The 22,561-nt window shown below is 44.4% G+C and overlaps 1 protein-coding gene across 1 annotated transcript in view; it reads right to left on the reverse strand.

Moving 5' to 3' along the window:
• Ptp99A (Protein tyrosine phosphatase 99A) overlaps positions 1-22,561 on the reverse strand; it is a 262,039-nt gene that overhangs the window by 154,324 nt on the left and 85,154 nt on the right. Inside the window, exon 6 of the mRNA XM_069339198.1 lies at positions 3,234-3,425. Within this exon, the coding sequence (XP_069195299.1) occupies positions 3,234-3,425 (192 nt within the window). The remainder of the gene's footprint in view (positions 1-3,233; positions 3,426-22,561) is intronic.

Raw genomic sequence — 22,561 nt, forward strand, 5'->3', positions numbered from 1 at the left:
ACAGGGGGGGAACTTGGTAATATATCGTGACTGCGCAATGCATCCTGCCCAGGACTCGAACTCGGATGAAAGTGCTAGCGAGGTGCGGGGAATATGCCACCAGGTGACCACATGCAGTGAAATAATGAATTTTAGATTGATTAAGTTTAAGCTAACCAGGAGGTGGCACGGGCATGAATAGCCCGTAATGAATTTAAGTGTGGTGACTCCTTTATATCCCCCCGACCGTCCAAGTGGTTGGGCACCATTCCTCCCCCCCCCCCCCGTCCCATCCAAACTCCAAGTGCTATATAGTCGTAATGACACCATTGAATTTGGTGCAGGGGGGGGGGGATGGGGAAGGAAACATGTGCCTATTGCAAACTATACAAGCCGAATTCTTGAGCATGCAGTCCCAGCGTGGAGCCTTAACCTCATCCAACACACACACACTATAGGTAAAACAAGTCTCCAAGTACGCTACTTACGGGCTCACCATAGCCCGTGCTACATGGACATTCCGTTCTGAGTAGCTAAACAACAAAAACGTACGCTAATAGCCTAGTTCAAGAGCTGAGAGGTGGGATAATGTGAAGATAACCAACGGAACCCAGGCAATAAGGACAAAAGCAGACATTATCACGATGTGCCTAAACTATCTATGGGCTCACCATAGCCCGTGTTACTTGGAACTTTTTGTTCCAGGTAGCGAATCTTTAACAACAACAACAACAACACGATGTGCCTAAACTACTTACTTACCAAAATGAACTGTGAGGATCAGTACTTGAACCCATTAAGTGCCTCAAACCCTTTCCAGCACACAATTACTGGACGGGTAATGGGCTACATAACAAATTACTAAACTAACAAAATGTTGGTCTAACACGAGGCCAGAACCTACAGACCCTAAGGAAAGCCACGTGGGCCTATATCCTTCGACTCAGCCCTCCTGCTTAGTCACACCACCCCTTCACAAACCCTACAATTAGGCCTATTTATTTAACAAGGACAGGAGAAAGCGACTTCCCCCTTCAAGATGGCAGCGTCTTGGCTGCCCTCTACCCACCAGGAGACGGAAGGTAGAGGAGGGAGCACATGAGAAAAGTAAAGGTGTTGGGGACAAGAAGAGAATGTTTGTACCAAAGTCAACGTGGAAGGGAAATGTTCAAATAAGAGTGGGAGGAGAGAGAGACAGAGGCGGTGGTATATACACCGCCTGTATGTACCCCCAGAGCACCCAACCACACGGTACAGCGCCTGTATGTACCCCCAGAGCACCCAACCACACGGTACAGCGCCTGTATGTACCCCCAGAGCACCCAACCACACGGTACAGCGCCTGTATGTACCCCCAGAGCACCCAACCACACGGTACAGCGCCTGTATGTACCCCCAGAGCACCCAACCACACGGTACAGCGCCTGTATGTACCCCCAGGGAAAAATATGGGAGGGGAAGGAATAAAGTTACAAACGCAGGTATCTGGAGGCCTGGTCGACGACCGGGCCACGGGGACGCTAAGCCCCGGAAGCACCTAAAGGTAACCTCTAACCATCTGCTGTAACCGCGTCTACCCTTCTTAAGCGCAGGGTTAATATGTTTAGCAGAGTGCTTTGTCCTAACCTAACTCACCCCATCCTAACCTAACCTAACCTAACCTAACCTAAAAATCTAAACTAACAGAAATACAAGATAAAAAAATTGTGTTTTATATAAGGTGAACACGAGGTATGACGTCACGGGTGTCACGCCGGTACCAGGTTTTGGACCTGACTAGTCTCCTACGCACTCGCAATTCCAGGTCATTTATATCGTCTAATTATACCACTGACAGGAACATGTCACGCAAGCGCCACGTGTACACAACTCGTCCAAGTTACGAGAACAGCGCCGGGTCGTCTTTGCAATTAACAGGTCGATGAAAAACAATAGAGTGAATTAAGGAGGTCCAGCGCTATAAATATATTTTATAAATATATTTTATAAATATATTTTATAAATATATTTTATAAATATATTTTATATATATATATATATATATATATATATATATATATATATATATATATATATATATATTATATATATATAATTTTTTTTTTCATCAAATTCTGGCGCATGCACGGGCCGCACTGAGTTTAACATGTATGAGAAAGCTGCATGAACGCGTAAGCCAGAGATCACTTGGAACTCTGACCAGGCCAGGATTCAAACCCATGCCGTCTAGGATCACCCCTAAACGTACACAGTACCGTGACCACCGCACCAATGATCGTCTATAAGGATTGGTCAGTCTTGGTGCTTATTAACTAAGCTCCCTTTAGGGGTGATCCTAGACGGCATGGGTTCGAATCCTGGCCGGGTCAAAGAGTTCTAAGTGATCTATGGCTTGCGCGTTCATGCAGCTTTCTCATATATATATATATATATATATATATATATATATATATATATATATATATATATATATATATATATATATATACACACACATACATACATACATTGTGTGTTTGTGTGTGTGTATATATAAATCATTCGCAGAACTGAAGCGGCAACAGTCTTCCACTGTGGAACTTAAAAGTTAGTATTACCAGCACTAACTCAAGGCCACATCACGAGTCCCAAGATGACTGATGTTTCTTGACCTGTAGCTACAAACCCTCGTGTACCAGCTACAGGAAAAAGAAGACAAATTGAAAATTCGCAAAGATATTGAAGGAGCGATATCCCCCCCCCTTACCCCTCCCTAACGTCCACCACCACTTTCTTACCCAGTCCAATGAGTAACCAGTCAAAAGATGAAAGACTACAAAAGTATGAAAGGGGGGAGGGAGGGAAAGGGGGGAGCAGTGAAGGCAGGGGGAGAGGTATGAAAGGGGAAGGGGAGGAAGGGTGGGGCAGGGGAGGGGAGAGAAGAGATAGGACTCGCCTCCAGGTAAGCAGGAGTATCGTATTTCTTTTATGGCCGTAGCGTACACATACCCCCCTACCCCCCACCTACCGCAGCACTGACGGGTGTTCTTGTACCTCTACAACTCTTCAACCAGAGCCCCTCGGGCACGCTTCAAAACTGATTTCCAAGACAGGTTTCTCTGATACTAGCAGGCGTCCTTGGTCTACGAAGGATCAAATGATATCGATACGCTTCCCGCTACTAAGAAAAGCCCCTTATCCTACCGACAACGAGGCCCCCGCTGATGGGCGGGAACCCAGCGAGCGGCTGAAGCCGAGAGAATTCAAGTACTCACCGAGGTCGTGGAGAGAGAAGAGGATGTTGGGGTCGTTGGCGTGGACGGTGCGCACGCTGGTGAAGTTGCCCTTCATGTAGTAGACTCGGTAGCCCCGTATCTCGCCGTTGGGCTCGGTGGGCTGGCTCCACTGCAGGTCCACCGAGCGGTCGTGGACCCGGAGCAAGGTCAGGTTCTCCGGCGGCCCCGGCACTGTCACACACAACATATAAGGCGTTAGGCCAGTCATAATTAGCATCACATTAGCAATTATTTTATGTATACATATATTTGTTGGGAAAAATTTATTTACAATCTCCAAGAAAAAGTAGAGGGAAAATGACTGAAATATACAAATAGATGAAAGATCAAACATTAAGGGGTACTTTTTGTGATTTTATATCAGATTATATGATTATATGATATGATCATATATATATATATATATATATATATATATATATATATATATATATATATATATATATATATATATATATATATATATATGTCGTACCTAGTAGCCAGAACTCACTTTTTGGCCTACTATTCAAGGCCCGATTTGCCTAATAAGCCAAGTTTTCCTGAATTAATATATTTTTTCTAATTTTTTTCTTATGAAATGATAAAGCTACCCATTTCATTATGTATGAGGTCAATTTTTTTTTATTGGAGTTAAAATTAACGTAGATATATGACCGAACCTAACCAACCCTACCTAACCTAACCTAACCTATCTTTATAGGTTAGGTTTGGTTAGGTAGCCGAAAAAGTTAGGTTAGGTTAGGTTAGGTAGGTTAGGTAGTCGAAAAACAATTAATTCATGAAAACTTGGCTTATTAGGCAAATCGGGCCTTGAATAGTAGGCCAAAAAGTGAGTTCTGGCTACTAGGTACGACATATATATATATATATATATATATATATATATTAGATTTAGCAGGAAAAAACTGGGTAAAAGCTGGTTTGTAAATAGTATTAATAATTTATGGTAAAGATTTTCAAACGTAGGTTAGATTTATATAAGAGTATATTTGACTGGATATAAATAGGCTCTGTATGGCTTGTGTAAAAAGGCTTCTTCAAATCTAAACAATTAAACAATAAATTGTACAACAAATGTCCAAATTAAAAGCGAAAATGAAAAAGGGGCAATATTTAACTCAATGGCCAGACTCACATTAAAATAACTAATAATAAATAATTATTAAAAAAAAAAAAACAGCAAGACCCTGTCCCTCGTGGTCGACAACCTAACAATTCAGCGTCAGTATTAGAAGCAAGTTCAAGTATGTTTATTGAGACAAGAAAGAAATACATCTCAAAGGGATAGAGTAGCTTAGGCTATTTCTACCCCCTAATTATTAGAATCTGTGGGGGGTAGAAATAGCCTAAGCTACTCTATCCCTTTGAGATGTATTTATTGCTTATTTCAATAAACATACTTGAACTTGAATTGAATTAGAATCAATTAAGTACCCATCCATGTGCTCAAGGAGCACAAGTTCACTTGCGTGGTCTTCCAGGTTTGCCAGCTTCTTTGAATCATTACCAACTCTCTCCTTACTCGTAACACCATTGGTTTACGATAGACATTGCCTTAACAATAGAAAACTCGCTTATCGCAAGATCCTATTTGCAATACAAGCAAGCTTGCATTCCATTGAAACCGGCTTCAAATGCCTAGTCTATATTTAAATCTACACTTTCTGAGTTCAATGAGGTTCCTGCGCATCTTGTACACGTAGCACGCCCAGCATGTGTGCGCGCGTGTGTGTGTGTGTGTGTGAAATATTAATAATATTGTGTAACAAACTTTACAAGATTGTCACTTGCTTAGCTAAATGAACTGTGGGGTTTGAGTTCCAGAACCTATTATGTGCCTCTGGCAACTCCTTCCCACCACCACCACCGCCCACAGGATGGCTATGAAGGGGGGGTGCATAATGAAGCAAGCAATCAATCAACCAGTTTACCTCGAGGATACGCAAGCTCTTCAACGACACACACTCACAGATTCCAGGCACCGGCACTATGCACAAACATAATTCGACCATCATGCTGAAACATGCGCTTTGGCACATGTATCCTCGCCACACCTGTGTGTGTTCACCCCATTAAAGACTCCCAGGTGTAGTTATCCCGTGGATGCATGTCGGCACATAAGCATCAAAGTTGTGACTTGTGACTGATGTCGTTGTGACGGATGTCGTTGTGACGGATGTCGTTGTGACGGATGTCGTTGTGACGGATGTCGCTGAAGCATGGAAAATGTCTGCCACGGTCTGTAATCACCAGACATGAGTACAGAACATCTTTCCATTAAATGCAGGAGTCAAAAGAGAAAAAGAGAAAGAGAGAAAAAGAGAAAGAGAGAAAAAGAGAAAGAGAGAAAAAGAGAAAGAGAGAAAAAGAGAAAGAGAAAGAGAGAAAAAGAGAAAAAGAGAAAGAGAGAAAGAGAGAGAGAGAGAGAGAGAGAGAGAGAGAGAGAGAGAGAGAGAGAGAGGGGGGGGGGGTAGGGGGAAAGAGAGGGGGGGGGGTAGGGGGAAAGAGAGGGGAGGGGGAGAGAGCGGGGGGAGAGAGCGGGGGGAGAGAGAGGGGGGAGAGAGAGGGGGGAGAGAGGGGAGGGGGAAAGAGAGGGGAGGGGGAAAGAGAGGGGAGGGGGAAAGAGAGGGGAGGGGGAGAGGGCAGTGTGGGAGGGAGTTACAAATATGTGCGTACGTCGTGTAGAGGCCAGTACGTGGATACGTTAACTCGCGTGCTATAAAGCCAACATCTCGGAAACTATCAACCTAACACAATTTGATACGATGATTATCAGGAACGACATCAACGCCTGATTAGATTCTGCCGATTCTCCCTCGGGGAGCGCGAAGTGTTATAATTACTAGTGTTCCCAGGACAGAGCCACGTGGCGGAGGAGGCCAGCTGGGGTTCCCTAGACCTTCATCACGCAGCATTTCAATAACAAAAGACAGCTGTGTTACCGAATGTAAACATTTATTTATAGTCACGTGGGTGTCCCCCCGTGGCTGCCAATTTATGAATGGGAAAGATGTGACTACGAGCCTACGCATATGAATGGCTAAATGTGTGTGTGACCATTATGCTAAGATTGTATGAATGGGCAGATGTAGACATGATCCTGTATAAGTGAATAGCCAAACTGGTGGCCCCCCTTGAAGCTCCAACTTTATGAACGACTTAAATGTGATCATTTTTTAAGTCTCCCTCCCCCCCCACAGTGAAACTTGTTCACAAAATTGGTTCATCTAACTTTCAAAACTTAACAGAATGTTATTAAACCAATTTAATATCTGCAACATGCGTCTTGTAAGTAAAATTAGCAAAGATTGCAAAGAACGCTATTTGCAAGGGCGGTGGTTGTGTGTGTGTGTGTGTTGCAAGATTCATTCACCTGTTCTATTTTTAAGACCGCCAATTATGTAGTAAAAGTGGTGCCTCGAGGATCAGCCAGTCACGTGAGGCGGGGTGCTACAACTCTTACTAAAAATAGTCTTCAAAATACCCCCGAATCACGCGATTGGGTCCGAGCAAGTTTGTGGCGTATGCAACGAGCAGTTGCACGGTCAGTCAAATGATTACCGTTGCACAAGGTGCTCTCACTTTGAACCTTCGAGTGACGGACCTGTTGGTTTAGGCCTGCACGAAGATGTAAACATTGACTAGGGCCAAGGGGCCAGATTCACGAAGGGCACTTACGAACGTGTACATCTTTGCCTGATTCACGAAAGCACTTACGCAAGCACTTACGAACGTGTACATCTTTGCCTGATTCACGAAAGCACTTACGCAAGCACTTACGAACGTGTACATCTTTGCCTGATTCACGAAAGCACTTACGCAAGCACTTACGAACGTGTACATCTTTCCTCAATCTTTGACGGCTTTGGTTACATTTATTAAACAGTTTACAAGCATGAAAACTTGCCAGTCAACTGTTGTTATTGTTATAAACAGCCTCCTGGTGCTTCGGAGCTTATTAACTGTTTAATAATTGGAAACAAAGCCGCCAAAGATTGAGAAAAGATGTACAGGTTCGTAAGTGCTTGCGTAAGTGCTTTCGTGAATCTCCACCACCGCCGGAGGGACTTGAACCACCACCAACTTAAAGTACAGACGAACAGCATCACTCAAAGAGGAAAGTGAAAGCTTGCTAAACAGGAAACGACTGGGTTATCTTGAGGTTATCTTGAGATGATTTCGGGGCTTTAGTGTCCCCGTGGCCCGGTCCTCGACCAGGCCTCCACCCCCAAGGAGCAGCCCGTGACAGCTGACTAACACCCAGGTACCTATTTTACTGCTAGGTAACAGGGGCATAGGGTGAAAGAAACTCTGCCCATTGTTTCTCGCCGGCGCCCGGGATTGAACCCGGGACCACAGGATCACAAGCCCAGTGTGCTGTCCGCTCGGCCTACCGGCTCTGGGTTGCCAGAATTCATGAAGGCTCGGCTAATTGTCCCACGCAGGTAACTCTGGTTTGATCAAAAGAACCGAGAGGATGAGTAACAAAATGAGAGACTAGTTGTTGTTGCTTAAGATTCGCTATTTGGAACAAAAAAGTTCCAAGTAGCACGGGCTATGGCGAGCCCGTAGTAGGCCCATGGTGCTTGTTCCGCTGCTCTTGTTTACATGTAAGTGACCTAGGGAAGGCATAGTCCTTTAGGTTGTAACTGTCACAGACGATTTAAAAGTTGATGAGGTTAGCTTAGCCAATGATAAATGTGTAACATTATTATTTTTTTCAGATTAAATAAGGCCTCAATGCATTATATGATGCGAGGTTAATTTAAAAGGGAAGTGAAAGCATATGCCGCTGATGATATCCTTTTAATGTGGGCTTCTGGGAACAGGTTCGGTGTGATATCAACCCCCAGATCTTTCTCTCTATTTGACTCTTGCAGGATATCACCTTCCAGATGATACCTTGTGTTCAGCCTTCTGCTCCCTTCATTTAGTTTCATTATTTTACACTTTCCTGAGTTAAATTCTAGTAGTCATTTTCTAGACCATTCCTCCAGTTTGTCCAGATCATCCTGTAGTCTGTGTGTGTGTGTACTCACCTAGTTGTGCTTGCGGGAGGGGGGGGGGTTGGGCTTCGGCTCTTTGGTCCCGCCTCTCAACTGTCAATCAACTGGTGTACAGGTTCCTGAGCTTATTGGGCTCTACCATATCTACACTTGAAACTGTGTATGGAGTCTGCATCCTCCACATCATTTCCTAATGCATTCCAGTTGTTAACTACTCTGATGCTTAACAAGTTTTTTATAATGTCTCTATGGCTCATTTGGGCACTTAATTTCCACCTGTGTTCCCTAGTGCGTGTGCCCTTTGTGTTAAAATTAACTGTCATCATCTACCCTATCAAGTACTTTGAGAATCTTGTATGTGGTGATCATGTCCCCCTAACTCTTGTGTCTTCAGCGACGTAAGGTTTAATTCCCGTAGTCTCTTCTCGTAGTTCATACCCTTCAGTTCAGGTACTAGTCTAATAGCAATCCTCTCAACCTTCTCCAATTTAGTCTTATGCTTCACGAGATTTGCACTCCATGCTGGAGCTGCATACTCCAAGATTGGTCTAACATATGTGGTATACAAGCTTCTGAATGATTCCTTACACATGTGTGTACTCACCTAAGAGTGTGTGAGAGAGAGTGTGAGTGTGTGAGTGTGTGTGTGAGTGTGTGTGTGAGTGTGTGTGTGAGTGTGTGAGTGTGTGTGAGTGTGTGAGTGTGTGAGTGTGTGAGTGTGAGTGTGTGAGTGTGTGAGTGTGTGAGTGTGTGAGTGTGTGTGTGTGTGTGTGTGTGTGTGTGTGTGTGTGTGTGTTTGTGTGTGTGTGTGTGTGTTTGTGTGTGTGTGTAGGAAAAAAAAACACATTTCGGAACGCATTGAAGACAGGTATCTGACCCAAAACCACACAAACCCCATCAGAAAACTGCGATAACACGAAGGGATCAGATTCCCCAAGAGACAGCACCGAGGCGGCAGACTATTTAGCCAACCTTTCGCCGGTCTTCCAGACCAAGTTTACGTGTGCTGGGTAAGTATTGATATTCCCGCTAAGAACACCTAACTTCTCCTCCTCGACCCCCATACTGGGGGATGATGGCTCACAAGCAGGGCGGTGTAGACCCACCTTTGCGCCGGGCAAACATGCTCGGGTACCACGGTAAACACCACCACCATTACCACCATTACTGGAGGAGCAGCAGCAGCCGTAGCAACAGCACGAGCAGAAACAGCAGCAGCAGGAGCATCAACAGCAGCAGAAACAACAGCAGCAGGAGCATCAACAGCAGCAGGAGCAGCAAGAGCAGAAACAGCAGCAGCAGCAGCAGAAATAGCAGCAGCAGAAATAGCAGCAGCAGGAGCAGAAACAGCAGCAGCAGGAGCAGAAACAGCAGCAGCAGGAGCAGAAACAGCAGCAGCAGGAGCAGAAACAGAAACAGCAGCAGCAGGAGCAGAAACAGAAACAGCAGCAGCAGGAGCAGAAACAGCAGCAGCAGGAGCAGAAACAGCAGCAGCAGGAGCAGCAGCAGTAGCACCAACAGGAGCATCACCAGAAGCTGACAGCTGTGTCAATCCCAACTCTTTCCACCCTGATATCTGTTGTGTGTGTACTCTTTTACTTATCTTGCTCATCAAAGGGTACTTTTCTTTCAGCATACGATGAAAATATTGAGTCAATCTTTGGAGCAAGACACAGAAACTATAATTCCCCCCGTGCGGCACTATAGCATCTGCCCCGCTCACAACACAAGCCCTCAAGGCACAATAACAACAGTACAAAATATAGTGACTACAGCGCCCCCCTCCTCAACACAGGCCCCCGCCTGCTACCTCCACCATATCTTGCGCCGTCTTCCCAACCCAGACACAACACAACAAAAACACTCTACTGTGCAAATACTGTGCTTGCCAAGTGACAACAGAGCCCAGATTTGTCCAAAGTTGGAATTTACACATTCGTACATTCACCTAAGTAACGCAAACACCTCCATGACACTATTATCTAGATCTGAAGTTATCAGTTGGCGCTTAGTGTCCTAGGCACGACGGAAACAAATTACCTTTTTACAAATGAGCTAAGAGGCGAGACGTCTCAAGACGTCTGACACACGCGGCAGACTTCACAAAACAAACAATGATCCGAGGGCGAGGAATGGAGCAGAGCGAGACAAAACCTGCCTCCACTCCACGAGCGGTGAACTGTGCTTGCTGCTGCCTTATTGGGCCAGGCAAGACCTTGCTTGTCTTTAATGTAAAAAAAAAATGACAAGTCTGTAAACGCCAGTAGAGTGTGTACATGCTCTCACTGCTCTGACCACCCGCAACCCGTCCTCCCAATAGAACGTCGCATTTTGACGTATATAATCTACCCAACTGTCGTACCAGAAAATGGTAGCGGCTCGCGAAATTGACATTTTTGACTTCCGTTTTCTGTTCGGGGGTCTTATGGTGTTAGGGATAAGAGCATTTTAGTACGACAGTTTCTTGACGTTGGGGAAATCTTAGGCGGACTCCTCTTCCTGTATCTCCCTCCCTCCGGTAGCCTGCTGCCAAGCACTCAATACACATTCGCGTGCTCCCTGAATTTAATGTTAGTTAATAGTAAAGGAAGGATGGTAAGAAATTGCAACCTGTCACCCAAAAATAATAATATCCATAGTTACTATGGACGGAAGTGAAAAAAAATATACGGTTGCTTCCCCCCCCCCCACCAAAAAAAAAGCAACAACCAAGCCTAACCTTCCTAGGCCTAATTTAGTGCACATATGTACTAAATTAGGCCTAGGAGTGCTAGGTGTGGGTTATGATTACACTTTCCGTTATGTCCTTTGGAATTTCAATAGTGCAAAACGAAGTAAACATTTTGCATCCATAGAAGCAATAGATTCTATCATTTTTATAGATTGGTTGAAGAAATAGGGTTGAAGAATTTGAATAGACACCACACAGGGCGTGAGCCATTTTTCCAGAATTTGCTAATGAAAGTGACTCGGTAAGGGAATGAAATTTTCAGGGGAAAGCGCCAAGGGAGCCGGTCGGCCGAGCGGACAGCACGCGGGACTTGTGATCCTGTGGTCCTGGGTTCGATCCCAGGCGCCGGCGAGAAACAATGGGCAGAGTTTCTTTCACCCTACGCCCCTGTTACCTAGCAGTAAAATAGGTACCTGGGTGTTAGTCAGCTGTCACGGGCTGCTTCCTGGGGGTGGAGGCCTGGTCGAGGACCGGGCCGCGGGGACACTAAAAGCCCCGAAATCATCTCAAGATAACCTCAAGAAGCCATTACGACTATATAGCACTTGGAAGGGATTAGGATAAGGATGTAGAATGGGACGGCGGGGGGGGGGGGGGGGGAATTTGGGATGGGCCACACATGCTAAACTGGTGTTTATAACTACCTTCAGAAACCTCTATCTATAATGCTTCATTTAGGACACTGCATACTGACCTACTTGCAGAGAATACGCAGAACCCCAGTGTCCCCCCCCCTCCCCCTCCCTTGTTTGAAGCACTAAACAAAACTAAATAATTTTGAGACATTTTCCACGAGACATTGTCAAAAAACAACGACAGAAAAAACTAAGTCAAACAACGACAGAAAAAACTAAGTAAAACAACGACAGAAAAAACTAAGTCAAACAACGACAGAAAAAACTAAGTCAAACAACGACAGATAAAACTAAGTCAAACAACGACAGATAAAACTAAGTCAAACAACGACAGAAAAAACTAAGTCAAACAACGACAGATAAAACTAAGTCAAACAACAAGAAGGAAAGCCAAAGGAGAGAAGAATCAGGATAAGAAACATACAATTCAAGGCCATTTAATCGTAAACAAAATAAACTGTTCATCATGAACAACAGTAGAACGAGAAGGCAAATGATGGAAGCTAAACTGAGGTAACAATAGGGTTGAGGCGAATTACTGTACTGTAAACCTTTACTGTGACTTGTTGGGAAGCGTAATGAAGCAGACGAAATAGACTCCAATTTTATACTTTCTAAATCAGGTATGTTAACATACCAAAAAAAAAAAAAATTGTCGGGGGTCATTGTTTTAGACCACTGACAGCTAATAAGGCGTGGCCCAACACTCCCAGCTGGACCTTGCTTACACAAACAGGTGAGTACGCATACGCGCTAATTATATCGTAGCCTCATGGTCCTGTACAGCATATGCACGACAAACCTTCCCCCCTCACCATAGCCTACCCACCCCCCTTCTCGCAGCCTGGTCTCCACCCCTTCAGCAACACTCCCCCTTCTCCCCTCGGATGGCCAGCCCTCCCACCCCCTCTTAGCTCCCCTCCCCCACTGATGGGATGCCCTTCCCCCTGCTGTAGGCACGCGCTGCCTTCCCTCCCACAGAGAACCTTAACGCCGATTATATTATTATTAACATCTTTATTGACAAAATTAATTACAATTTTGCCTAATCTGAGGATTTTGATAGTCTTATTAAATTGAGGATAATGCTAGTATTCACTGTCACGCAGGACAGAGGGTCATACATAAGACAATAGGTCTAAACTGTAGGCTGAAGCACATGTATATCATGGTTACAATCAATGTTTTAATGTGTGGATATGTGAAAACAACTTTCTATTGTGCACTGCCACACAAGGGCAGGGATGGGTTCAGAAGTGATACGCCGATTCCCTTTAACTGCGACATTTGCACCTGCTACCTCGTATGTGAATCTTCGAGTAGATCTCTGGTGCCTAGGAGCATGCACATTATATATAACCTACGTAAGACCATCACTTGAATATGCAATGTGGTTTCACTTAAAATTATAGCTAGATGGCGTTCACAAACATGTCCCAGAACTCTAACAGTGATAGGCTGAGAGAACTTTACTTCACTATCTTGGAGGAAAGCGACATGGGAGATTGGAAGATAACGTACAAGCTATTGAGGGTAATTGACAGTGTGGACCGGGGAACACGGGTGAAAGTTTGACACGCACACAAGCCTGAAGGGATATCAGACTACACTTTGACCAGACCACACACTAGAAGGTGAAGGGACGACGACGTTTCGGTCCGTCCTGGACCATTCTCAAGTCGATTGCAATGAGGAAGTAGATGATTACTTTAGCAAAGACAAATTACTTTAGCCACGTTATTGTGACTCATCGCCTGCTCAGACTACACTTCTTTATGCAAGAGCTGCCAGCTAGTGCAATGGGCTACTAGAAGAAATTTGTCGAAGCGAGCTAAACTTCGCTTCGAAGTTCATTTCCTCTTGGTGTGCTTCGCAAGAAGCACATTATGAGGGAGCACGTCGAGAAACTGTGAGGATAATCGCATTGATCAGAGGCTGGAAAGACGACAGCCTTTCTCGGGAGCTAATGCTCGACCCAGCACACACATCTATGCGAGTATATGTAACCGCTAACTCAACAATGCCACTACAACCATGACACTTGCAACACCTATTCCCATGACATCACAAATGCGACACTTGACACCCAGTGTCTCAATAATGTAATCACATAATTTGTGTTCTAAAATTGGTTACCATTCAATACCATACAGGAGGTATGGTATGTGTTCTAAAATTGGTTACCATTCGATACCATACAGGAGGTATGGTATGTGTTCTAAAATTGGTTACCATTCAATACCATACAGGAGGTATGGTATGTGTTCTAAAATTGGTTACCATTCAATACCATACAGGAGGTTATCTTGAGATGATTTCGGGGCTTTTTAGTGTCCCCGCGGCCCGGTCCTTCAATAACGCGGTACAAACAAGGGAAGTCAACGTTGCTTCATTATACGCAAACAAACATAATGAACCAAATGTGTGGCACATGCGTAAATGCAATTAGGCCTAAACGCCGAGGATCATATCCAAATGAGTAGGAATACACCCCCCCCACACCCCATCACCCATCCCCCCACACCTCACACCCCAACACCCCCACCCCTTTACACTCCACAGATAGTAACTATTGTGACGATCGTCGATAGTCAGAATTCGTATGCTCTTAGCTTTTAGATAGTAGTATACTTAGATAGTAGTATACTGACGACAACCTTAATGGTATGCTTAGGGGTGCCTTCTCGCCATGCCCAGTGGCTAGGGGGGACTGGTGCCCTGAAGCTACATAAACACCCTATACCCCCTGAAGTGGCAAGGGGGAGTTAGGGGACAACAACAATAGCATACACTTCAACCATCCACGCGAGCCTCAGTTATCGTACGGTCCCTCACAAAAAAAACTGGCTAAATTTGTGATAAATCACATGTACTTTATTCACTAAATCACATCTACTTTATTCACTAAATCACATCTACTTTATTCACTATGTCAGTTACACTTTACACTAACAAGAGAAAGTTCGTCTGACAGGAGCACCCTGCAGTAAATCAATATTGACAGCCTTTATATTTATCAAAGTGATCATGGATTCAATTGCTGTTATAGTCAGTCAACTTCCTTACCTCTTCCACTAGCCCGTCCTCTCGAGTTGTCACAACGGACAGAAAATGATGTACTAAATTGCCCGAACCTAACCGACTACCTACGAATAGAAAAACGTAAACACTGGACCGGCCGCTGTGATTTATAGTACATCATATTTTGATCGTTGGGGGATTTCGACGTCAAATTTCGAGAGGACAGGTGGCTTCAACAGTCAGGGAGTTAATTTATTCGCACCGGCATCCCTGAAAGTGTAGTTCCCCCAGCACTGCAAGACACCAAACTGGAACCAACGAGGACATGCAAGACTGTTTAAGATTCAGCTACTTTGACAAAAAAATCCAAGTAGCACCGGCTATGGTGAACCCGTAGCCCCACTCCTGGCACAGGAGTGGGGCTGTGACTTGGACATGATTGATGAAGATTAAGCCACCCAAAAGGTGGCACGGGCATGAATAGCCCGTAAGTGGTGGCCCTTTTGAGCCATTACCAGTATCAAGAGCTGATACTGGAGATCTGTGGAGGTGCGGCTGCACCCTGCGTGACGGGAGATGTCTCCCGTCCAACTTGGACATGCAAGATTGATTGATAAAGATTAAGCCCCACACAAGAGGTAGCACGGGCATGAATAGCCCGGAAGGCATGCAAGAATCAGCGTATGCCAAAGTAAGGCGCGCACATTTGCATAGTAACAAGCTTACAGCCACAGGGAACACTGACTACAGCCGGCCAACTGACGACGACGACGACGTCACGAATCACGTAGCGGATACACGAGCGCGATAACTTTGCGTGCAAGCAAAAGGGAATGAGAGCCATAGTGGGAGCAGCAACCACTGCGCGCGAGCACCAGGCGATAACGATACACGCACTATGTATCGCGTCAAGTGATGCGGGCCACCAACGTTCAAGGAGGCAGGCGACAGCAATACATCACATCCATACCACTCGCGCCACCAATGAAGATGCCAAGAAACAATCCTGTGAACGACACACGCTCACCCACATCTCTCCCCTCTCCCCCACATCTCCCCCATGCCTCCCCCCACACACACACACAGTTGTGAGGATAGGAATAGGAACGAGAAAGCCTCTTACATAACAGCATGAAGGGAAGGCAGTTTCGCGCTTGAAAAAAACTCGGAGTTAACATAATTCTCCCACTCACTCTCTCCCCCTCCCTCCCTGTCTCTTCCCCTCCCCTCGCTCTCCCCCTCCCTCTGTCTCTCTTTCTCCCCTCCCCCTCTCTCTCTCTCCCCTCCCCTCTCTCTCCATATATATATATATAAACTACCTAACCTTCATATTGTTTGGGGTAGCTTCATAAATGCGAATGTATTTGTTTATAATAAAATATAAAGGATACTGAAGATAAAGCGACCAATGCAGCTCCCCCTCCAAGCCCTCCTCCTAAAAGCACGTCGCATTTTCAGATATACTTTATACTAAAGGCCAAAAACCGTCGTATTAGAAAATGGTTGCGGCTCGGGAAATTGACATATTGTCCCGTTTTCTGTTCATGGGTCCTCTGGCAGGTTATGATAAGACATTTTAGTACGGCCGTTTATTGGCGTTGGGGAACACACTCGCCTCCTCACGACTGTTGCTCCACCTTCCTCATGTGAGACTAAACTCCAACGCAGAACACTTACACACTCGCTACACCGCTCGCCTGTCCCGTTGGTAAGCCACCTAACTCAAGCAGTTTGGGTTAACTGCAGGACTGGTAATGTATCTAAGAATGTCAATAAAATACCCCCCCACGCCCTCGTCTATCTTGAGATGATTTAGTGTCCCCGCGGCCAGGTCCTCAAAGCACCGCTCCTGTGCCAGGTAAGTCCACCACGGGCTCACCATAGCCCGTGCTACTTGCCCCACTCCTGTGCCAGGTAAGTTACGGGCTCACCATAGCCCGTGCTACTTGCCCCGCTCCTGTGCCAGGTAAGTTACGGGCTCACCATAGCCCGTGCTACTGGGAACTTGTTCTGAGTAGCTGAATCTATAACAACAACAACGCCCGGTCCTCGACTAGGCCTCCACCCTCAGGAAGCAAGCCTGTACAGCTGACTCTCCCAGGTACCTATTTACTGCTAGGTAACATGAAGCATCAGGGTGAAAGAAACTGACTATTGTTTCTCGCCGGCGCCCGGGATCAAACCCGGGACCACAGGATCACGCGTCCAGTGTTCTGTTCGTTCAGCCGCCGGCTCCTGCTTCTAGAACCATCTAGTTTCTAGAACCAACACAGACTTCAAAATTATTTGCGTCTAGTTATTACTAAGAGAATGACTGGCAGGAGAAAAGCCAAACTGAGTAGGATAGGGGAAGAGACGCTAACTAGCAACCACTTCAAAGTTTTTCAAAAATTGTTGGAGTTGGACCTTGGGATCGAACCAGCTTCCTGGGTCATCCTACCCCATAGTTACGCCTATGATGACCCAGGATGATGGGTCGATCCTGATTCAAAGATGTTCTGGTACACGTCAGTGTGATTTCATTGCGTATCTCCAGAAATGTAAAAAAAAAAAAAAATCATGAATCATTAATGATTGCACAAGCCACAGCCTCCTTGTTACACCCACAAGCCTCCTCCCACAGCCACCCTGCACAGTGCATTAAGAAGACCGAGCAACAATTTCCGGAGCATCTTATCACGACGGACACCACAGGGTAAACAAATAAATACCGCAGTTATCTTCCACTGCTCGAAGCATCAATGGAGAACCTGATGCCGCGAACTCTGGGGATAGAAGACTCTGGCTCTCTCGTCCGAGGTGTCATGAATGAGGATGCCAAGATCTGCGAGACCATACCGCGAGACCATACCGCTATAGTCCACCGCGAGTTTCTTCATTACTTACGTCACTATGACCGGAAACACACACTTTACGTAACAAGAAAAAGAGGGGAATCATATAGCTGATCTTTTTCTATATATTAATTAACGTTATATTAATATATTGCCACAATGTTAAGCCTATCATGTCACGCTTCTTATTACGCTCAATTGAAAAAAAAACTTTTGTATACCTTTACTCGCACTAGGCTACATAGCATAGTGAGATTGACAGATTTTTCCATCCTGCATTTACATGACAAAAAGCATGTTTTCTACGAGAAAACAATCGAAATTGTATCCAAAGAAAGCAAGATTAAATAAAGGCAATGACGCTACATGCAAGATATGAAAATCTAAGAGATAAATCTAATCTAAGATATGATAATCCAAATCCAAAATAATCCAGGTTGAACGATGTTCGTGAAATTACAACAACGTTTTTTCTCATGCTCATAACTTCAGGTATGACTGCCAGAAAATAAAATGGAACACGAGCTACGGCGCTGGAGGAGTTGCCAAACATCCATCACACGAGCATGATAATGACTGCTGGCGGGTGAGCGGCATCAGTGAAGTTACGATGTATAATCACCAGACACGAAAATTTCGTCACGTCGAAGCCAGTCTCCTGTGGAAGTCGGAGCGTCGCCGGGGGAGATATGTGCACGGCGTGAATCATCACTAGACAAGTCTGTGCTGCTTCCCCTTGTATGTTGTTTTAGATTTATCTACTCAGGACGAAGTGTCCATGTAGCACGGGCTATGGTGAGCCCGTAAACCTTTTTTTACGGGGTTTTTACTTCACCTTTGAATCTGGGAACAATTTATATAAATGAGTTGGGAACGATGGAGAGGGAGGGGGGGGGGGGAGGGGACGATGTTTAGAGGTAATACTAAAAGCTACTCTCTCTTTAGCTAGCATATCCTGGCGATAAAAACCAATTCCCTTAGCGTTACTCGGTGGTAAAAACAAAACACTTCATCTCTGGCTTTCGTAAGTGGGTCAGAGCAGCTATATCAGTAGCCAAATATGTCTGCAAGACGTGTGTTGTTGCGCAAGCCTCGCTTCCCACAAGCGTACCGGTAGGTAAGCACTCACAGGGTAGAGAGAACCAATCTTATAATTTAATAATAATTCATTGTGTCGGGGGGGGGGGGACTGAAAAGCAGAGTGGATTCGCACATGTATTTGGGTTTTATCAAGGTCAATCCATCCGGCCCCCCTTCCCCCCACCAAGGCCGAATTACAGATACCACCCAGGATGCAACCCCACAACCTGCTGACTAACTCCTGAGTACCTACTCACTGCTAGGTGAACAGAGGCATTAGGTGAAATTAAATGTGCCCAACCATTTCTGTCCCGTCCGGGATTAGAACCCGGAATTCGCAATTATGCGCCGAGAACGAACCCCACTGTACTACCCAGACCCTGTAGACCCTTGCCTGGATCTTACCACAGCAATGCCCCCGAGTTTTCCTATGCGGCTTGTTAGTGAGGAAATCATCTAGTTAAGCAATTATAAAAAATAAAAGTAGATTTACTATCGCGTGCAAGTCTTCCGCCTTGGTACCACCTTCTGTTAATTACTTACTCGCTATAACATTCTCTCTTTCGACACTAGAAAGGGGTCGGAATGCAAACTTCAATAAACAAATTATATTGAGCAATATTTAAACATTAGTGTTATGTATGGATGATTCCAAATAAAAACTATTCATAAGTTTTTGTTCATTTATAATTCAGTTTACACCAAATTTTAAGAAATTAATCACATATGAGTCATAAACTGCATAGCCTGCTCTGTTGTTGTTAAAAATTCGCTACCTGGAACAAAGTTCCAAGTAGCACGGGCTATGGTGAGCCCGTAGTTGTTTAGCCTACTCTATTTCCCATCCATATACAGTGGTTTAGCCTAACAAAAGCCACCAAAAACTTAGGCTACCCACCTTAACTATCGGAGTCCACAATAATCGTTGCGCCCACGAAGCGTCAATATTGTTGTGGTGGTAATTTATCTAAACCGGTGCAATTTTTACGCTGGGGTCGATTGGGGGGAAAAATGCCGTGCTTTCAGTAGGAGAGACTGCCGCGTATATACAACACGACTTGCGACGAGTCACAATAACGTGGTTGAAGTATGTTGACCAGACCACACACTAGAAGGTGAAGGGACGACGATGTTTTGGTCCGTCCTGGACCATTCTCAAGACTTAATACGGTCCACAACGGATTAAAACGTCGTCTCTTCCTTTTATTTTCGGATGATAAACGTAAATAGTTGTATGCAACCGGCTGTGGACGTCAGTTTGCTTTAAGTGCTGAATCCGGTATCCTCATTACGGGCTATTCATGCCCGTGCCACCTCTTGGGTGGCTTAATCTTTATCAGTCATCGGTGTCCTCATGACACCGCTCCTGTGCCAGGTAAGTCCACTACGGGCTCACCGTAGCCCGTGCTACTGGCCCCGCTCCTGTGCCAGGTAAGTCCACTACGGGCTCACCATAGCCCGTGCTACTTGGAACTTGTTCCGAGTAGCTGAATCTATAACAACAACAATCCTCATGATTCAACGTGTAAAATTTGCAGTAGTTCCTAACGGTATGAGCGACGGTCTCGCTTCATGCAGGTCGGCGTTCAATCCCCGACCGTCCATGTGCTTGGGCACCATTCCTTTCCGTGCCCCGTCCAATCCCAAATCCTGACCCCTTCCCAGTGCTATATAGTCGTAAAGACTTGGCACTTTCCTTTGATAATTCCTTCCCTTCTAAGCTAAAGCCTGTACACATTGGCAAAACACCTAACCCATTCTAGGTATATTCTTATCAGTCCGAAGTAACGTCACATAAAAACTGCTCCTGTGCCATGTAAGTCCACTGCGGGCTCACCATAGCCCGTGCTACTTGGAACTTGTTTCGAGTAGCTGAATCTATAACAGCAACAGTAACGTTAATATTACGGTGTTTTTAATTTTCCCAAAAAACACAGGAATTTTGTGTTTGGGGAGAAGTTGTAGTTGGTGATTTAAATATATTTTTTCTAGCTTGAAGTTAATGATACAGTGGCCAGGAGGTTGATGTATTAACTTGAGCTTAGTACATCTATTTTTATCATCGCCAAATCTTTAAACGATACAGGGTATAGCACTAATAAAACTATATTTTAATACAAAATAATGTTATCGGTATAATAACATATCGCATATTATCGGTATAATATGCAATTTTATTTTATTAAAATAGTGAATATAAGCATTAAGATATGATGCACCTGGAAGAGGTTCTACTCCCCAAGGCGGCCCGGGGCCAGGCATGATTTGTGAGAGCTTAGTCAAGTGCTTAGAGCGTGTTGGAACGTGAGTTGGAAAAAATTTCAACAATTTTCGATAATGGTCATTCCGGGAAATAGTCGGTATGTTATCAAACAATACTTTATGTTGAACAGCTTAATCATCATTGGTTGAATTCTCTTACAAGTGTTGCTGGAGAATATGGATTTCGTGCACCCGCCAAACCCCGTTTATAAATCGAAAACGGTTTACACACGATTCACAACTGATGACGTTCGAACACTTCCGGAACAAGTGCTTCACTGACCAATTTTGTTCGAACCACAACGCTGTAAATGCACAGCCCGTCCTCCAAACAAAGATCCAAAAGTGATTCCATGCACCCGCCAAACCCCCTGTTTATGAATGAAAAGCGGTTTACACACGACTCACAACTGTTGACGTTCGAACATATTCGGAACAAGTGCTTCACTGACGAATTTTGTTCGAATCACAACGCTATAAATGCTTCACCCACGTACTACAAATACAAATAATCGCCAACAGAACCTAAACACCTAACTTAACCAATGCCTAAATATGCAAAATATGTTGTTATAATATTAATTTATATGAGAAAATTCGTTTTGAATGAACAGCATGTTGAAATTTATGGATGCGTCTGGGGGTCGACCGCTGGATGGAATTGACTTTGAGTCGAGGACGGATTGAGTGACGATAAACGTGGGGCAGCAATGAGACCCACTACCAGAGGGAGGAGTGAAGGGAAGGGGGACGGGGGCAAGAGAATGTCAGTGAGAGACAGAGCCAATTACAGATAATTCCAGTCAAGCTGGATGTGAACTACACTTGGACTTCGATGAATGCATTATTCCAAGCCTCGTGTCACGTGGGACGAAGCGGAACATTCCAGGCATTCACTGAAGAATTCAATTTATTAACTAATTTGGCTAAAATTTTCCCTCATCCCATTCTCTTTCGTCGTAGCAATAAAGAAGACAAATGTGTGTGTGTGTGTGTATTATATATATATATATATATATATATATATATATATATTATATTATATTATATAATATATATATATATATATATATATATATATTATATTATATATATATATTATATATTATATATATATATAAAATATCAGCGTACACTAGGCTAGGGCTTGCAGGAATGTCAAGATAGCAAGACCTAATACTAAAGAACATAACTGTCCAATCTTTATAGAGAAGCGCAAAATAGCTAGAAACGCAACCAAGCTATTTTTTTATCGAATGGAAGGGACATCCTAACTGAGCAATTCATTTAGCAAGTGCATTTGGAACCTTTCCATTAGAGGTCAGGCGGGCGGTCGGGTGCACTCTTAATTTGAACGAGTCGACTTGCACTGGATTCAATACTACCGTCCTAGATATGGAGAAAGATATGGAGAGATATGGGGGGGGGGAGGGGGGGGGGAGAGAGAGAGAGAGAGAGAGAGAGAGAGAGAGAGAGAGAGAGAGAGAGAGAGAGAGAGAGAGAGAGAGATAGAGATAGAGATAGAGATAGAGATAGAGATAGAGATAGAGAGAGATAGAGATAGAGATAGAGATAGAGATAGATATATATATATATATATATATATATATATATATATATATATATATATATATATATATATATATATATATATATACTACTTGATTTATTAAAGTTATACAAAGTTGCCTCCATTACGCACAAGTTGCAGACACAAGCATAGTGAATTATGAAT

The sequence above is a fragment of the Procambarus clarkii genome, chromosome 41 (assembly GCF_040958095.1).
Source record: "Procambarus clarkii isolate CNS0578487 chromosome 41, FALCON_Pclarkii_2.0, whole genome shotgun sequence".
Classification (NCBI taxonomy): domain Eukaryota; kingdom Metazoa; phylum Arthropoda; class Malacostraca; order Decapoda; family Cambaridae; genus Procambarus; species Procambarus clarkii.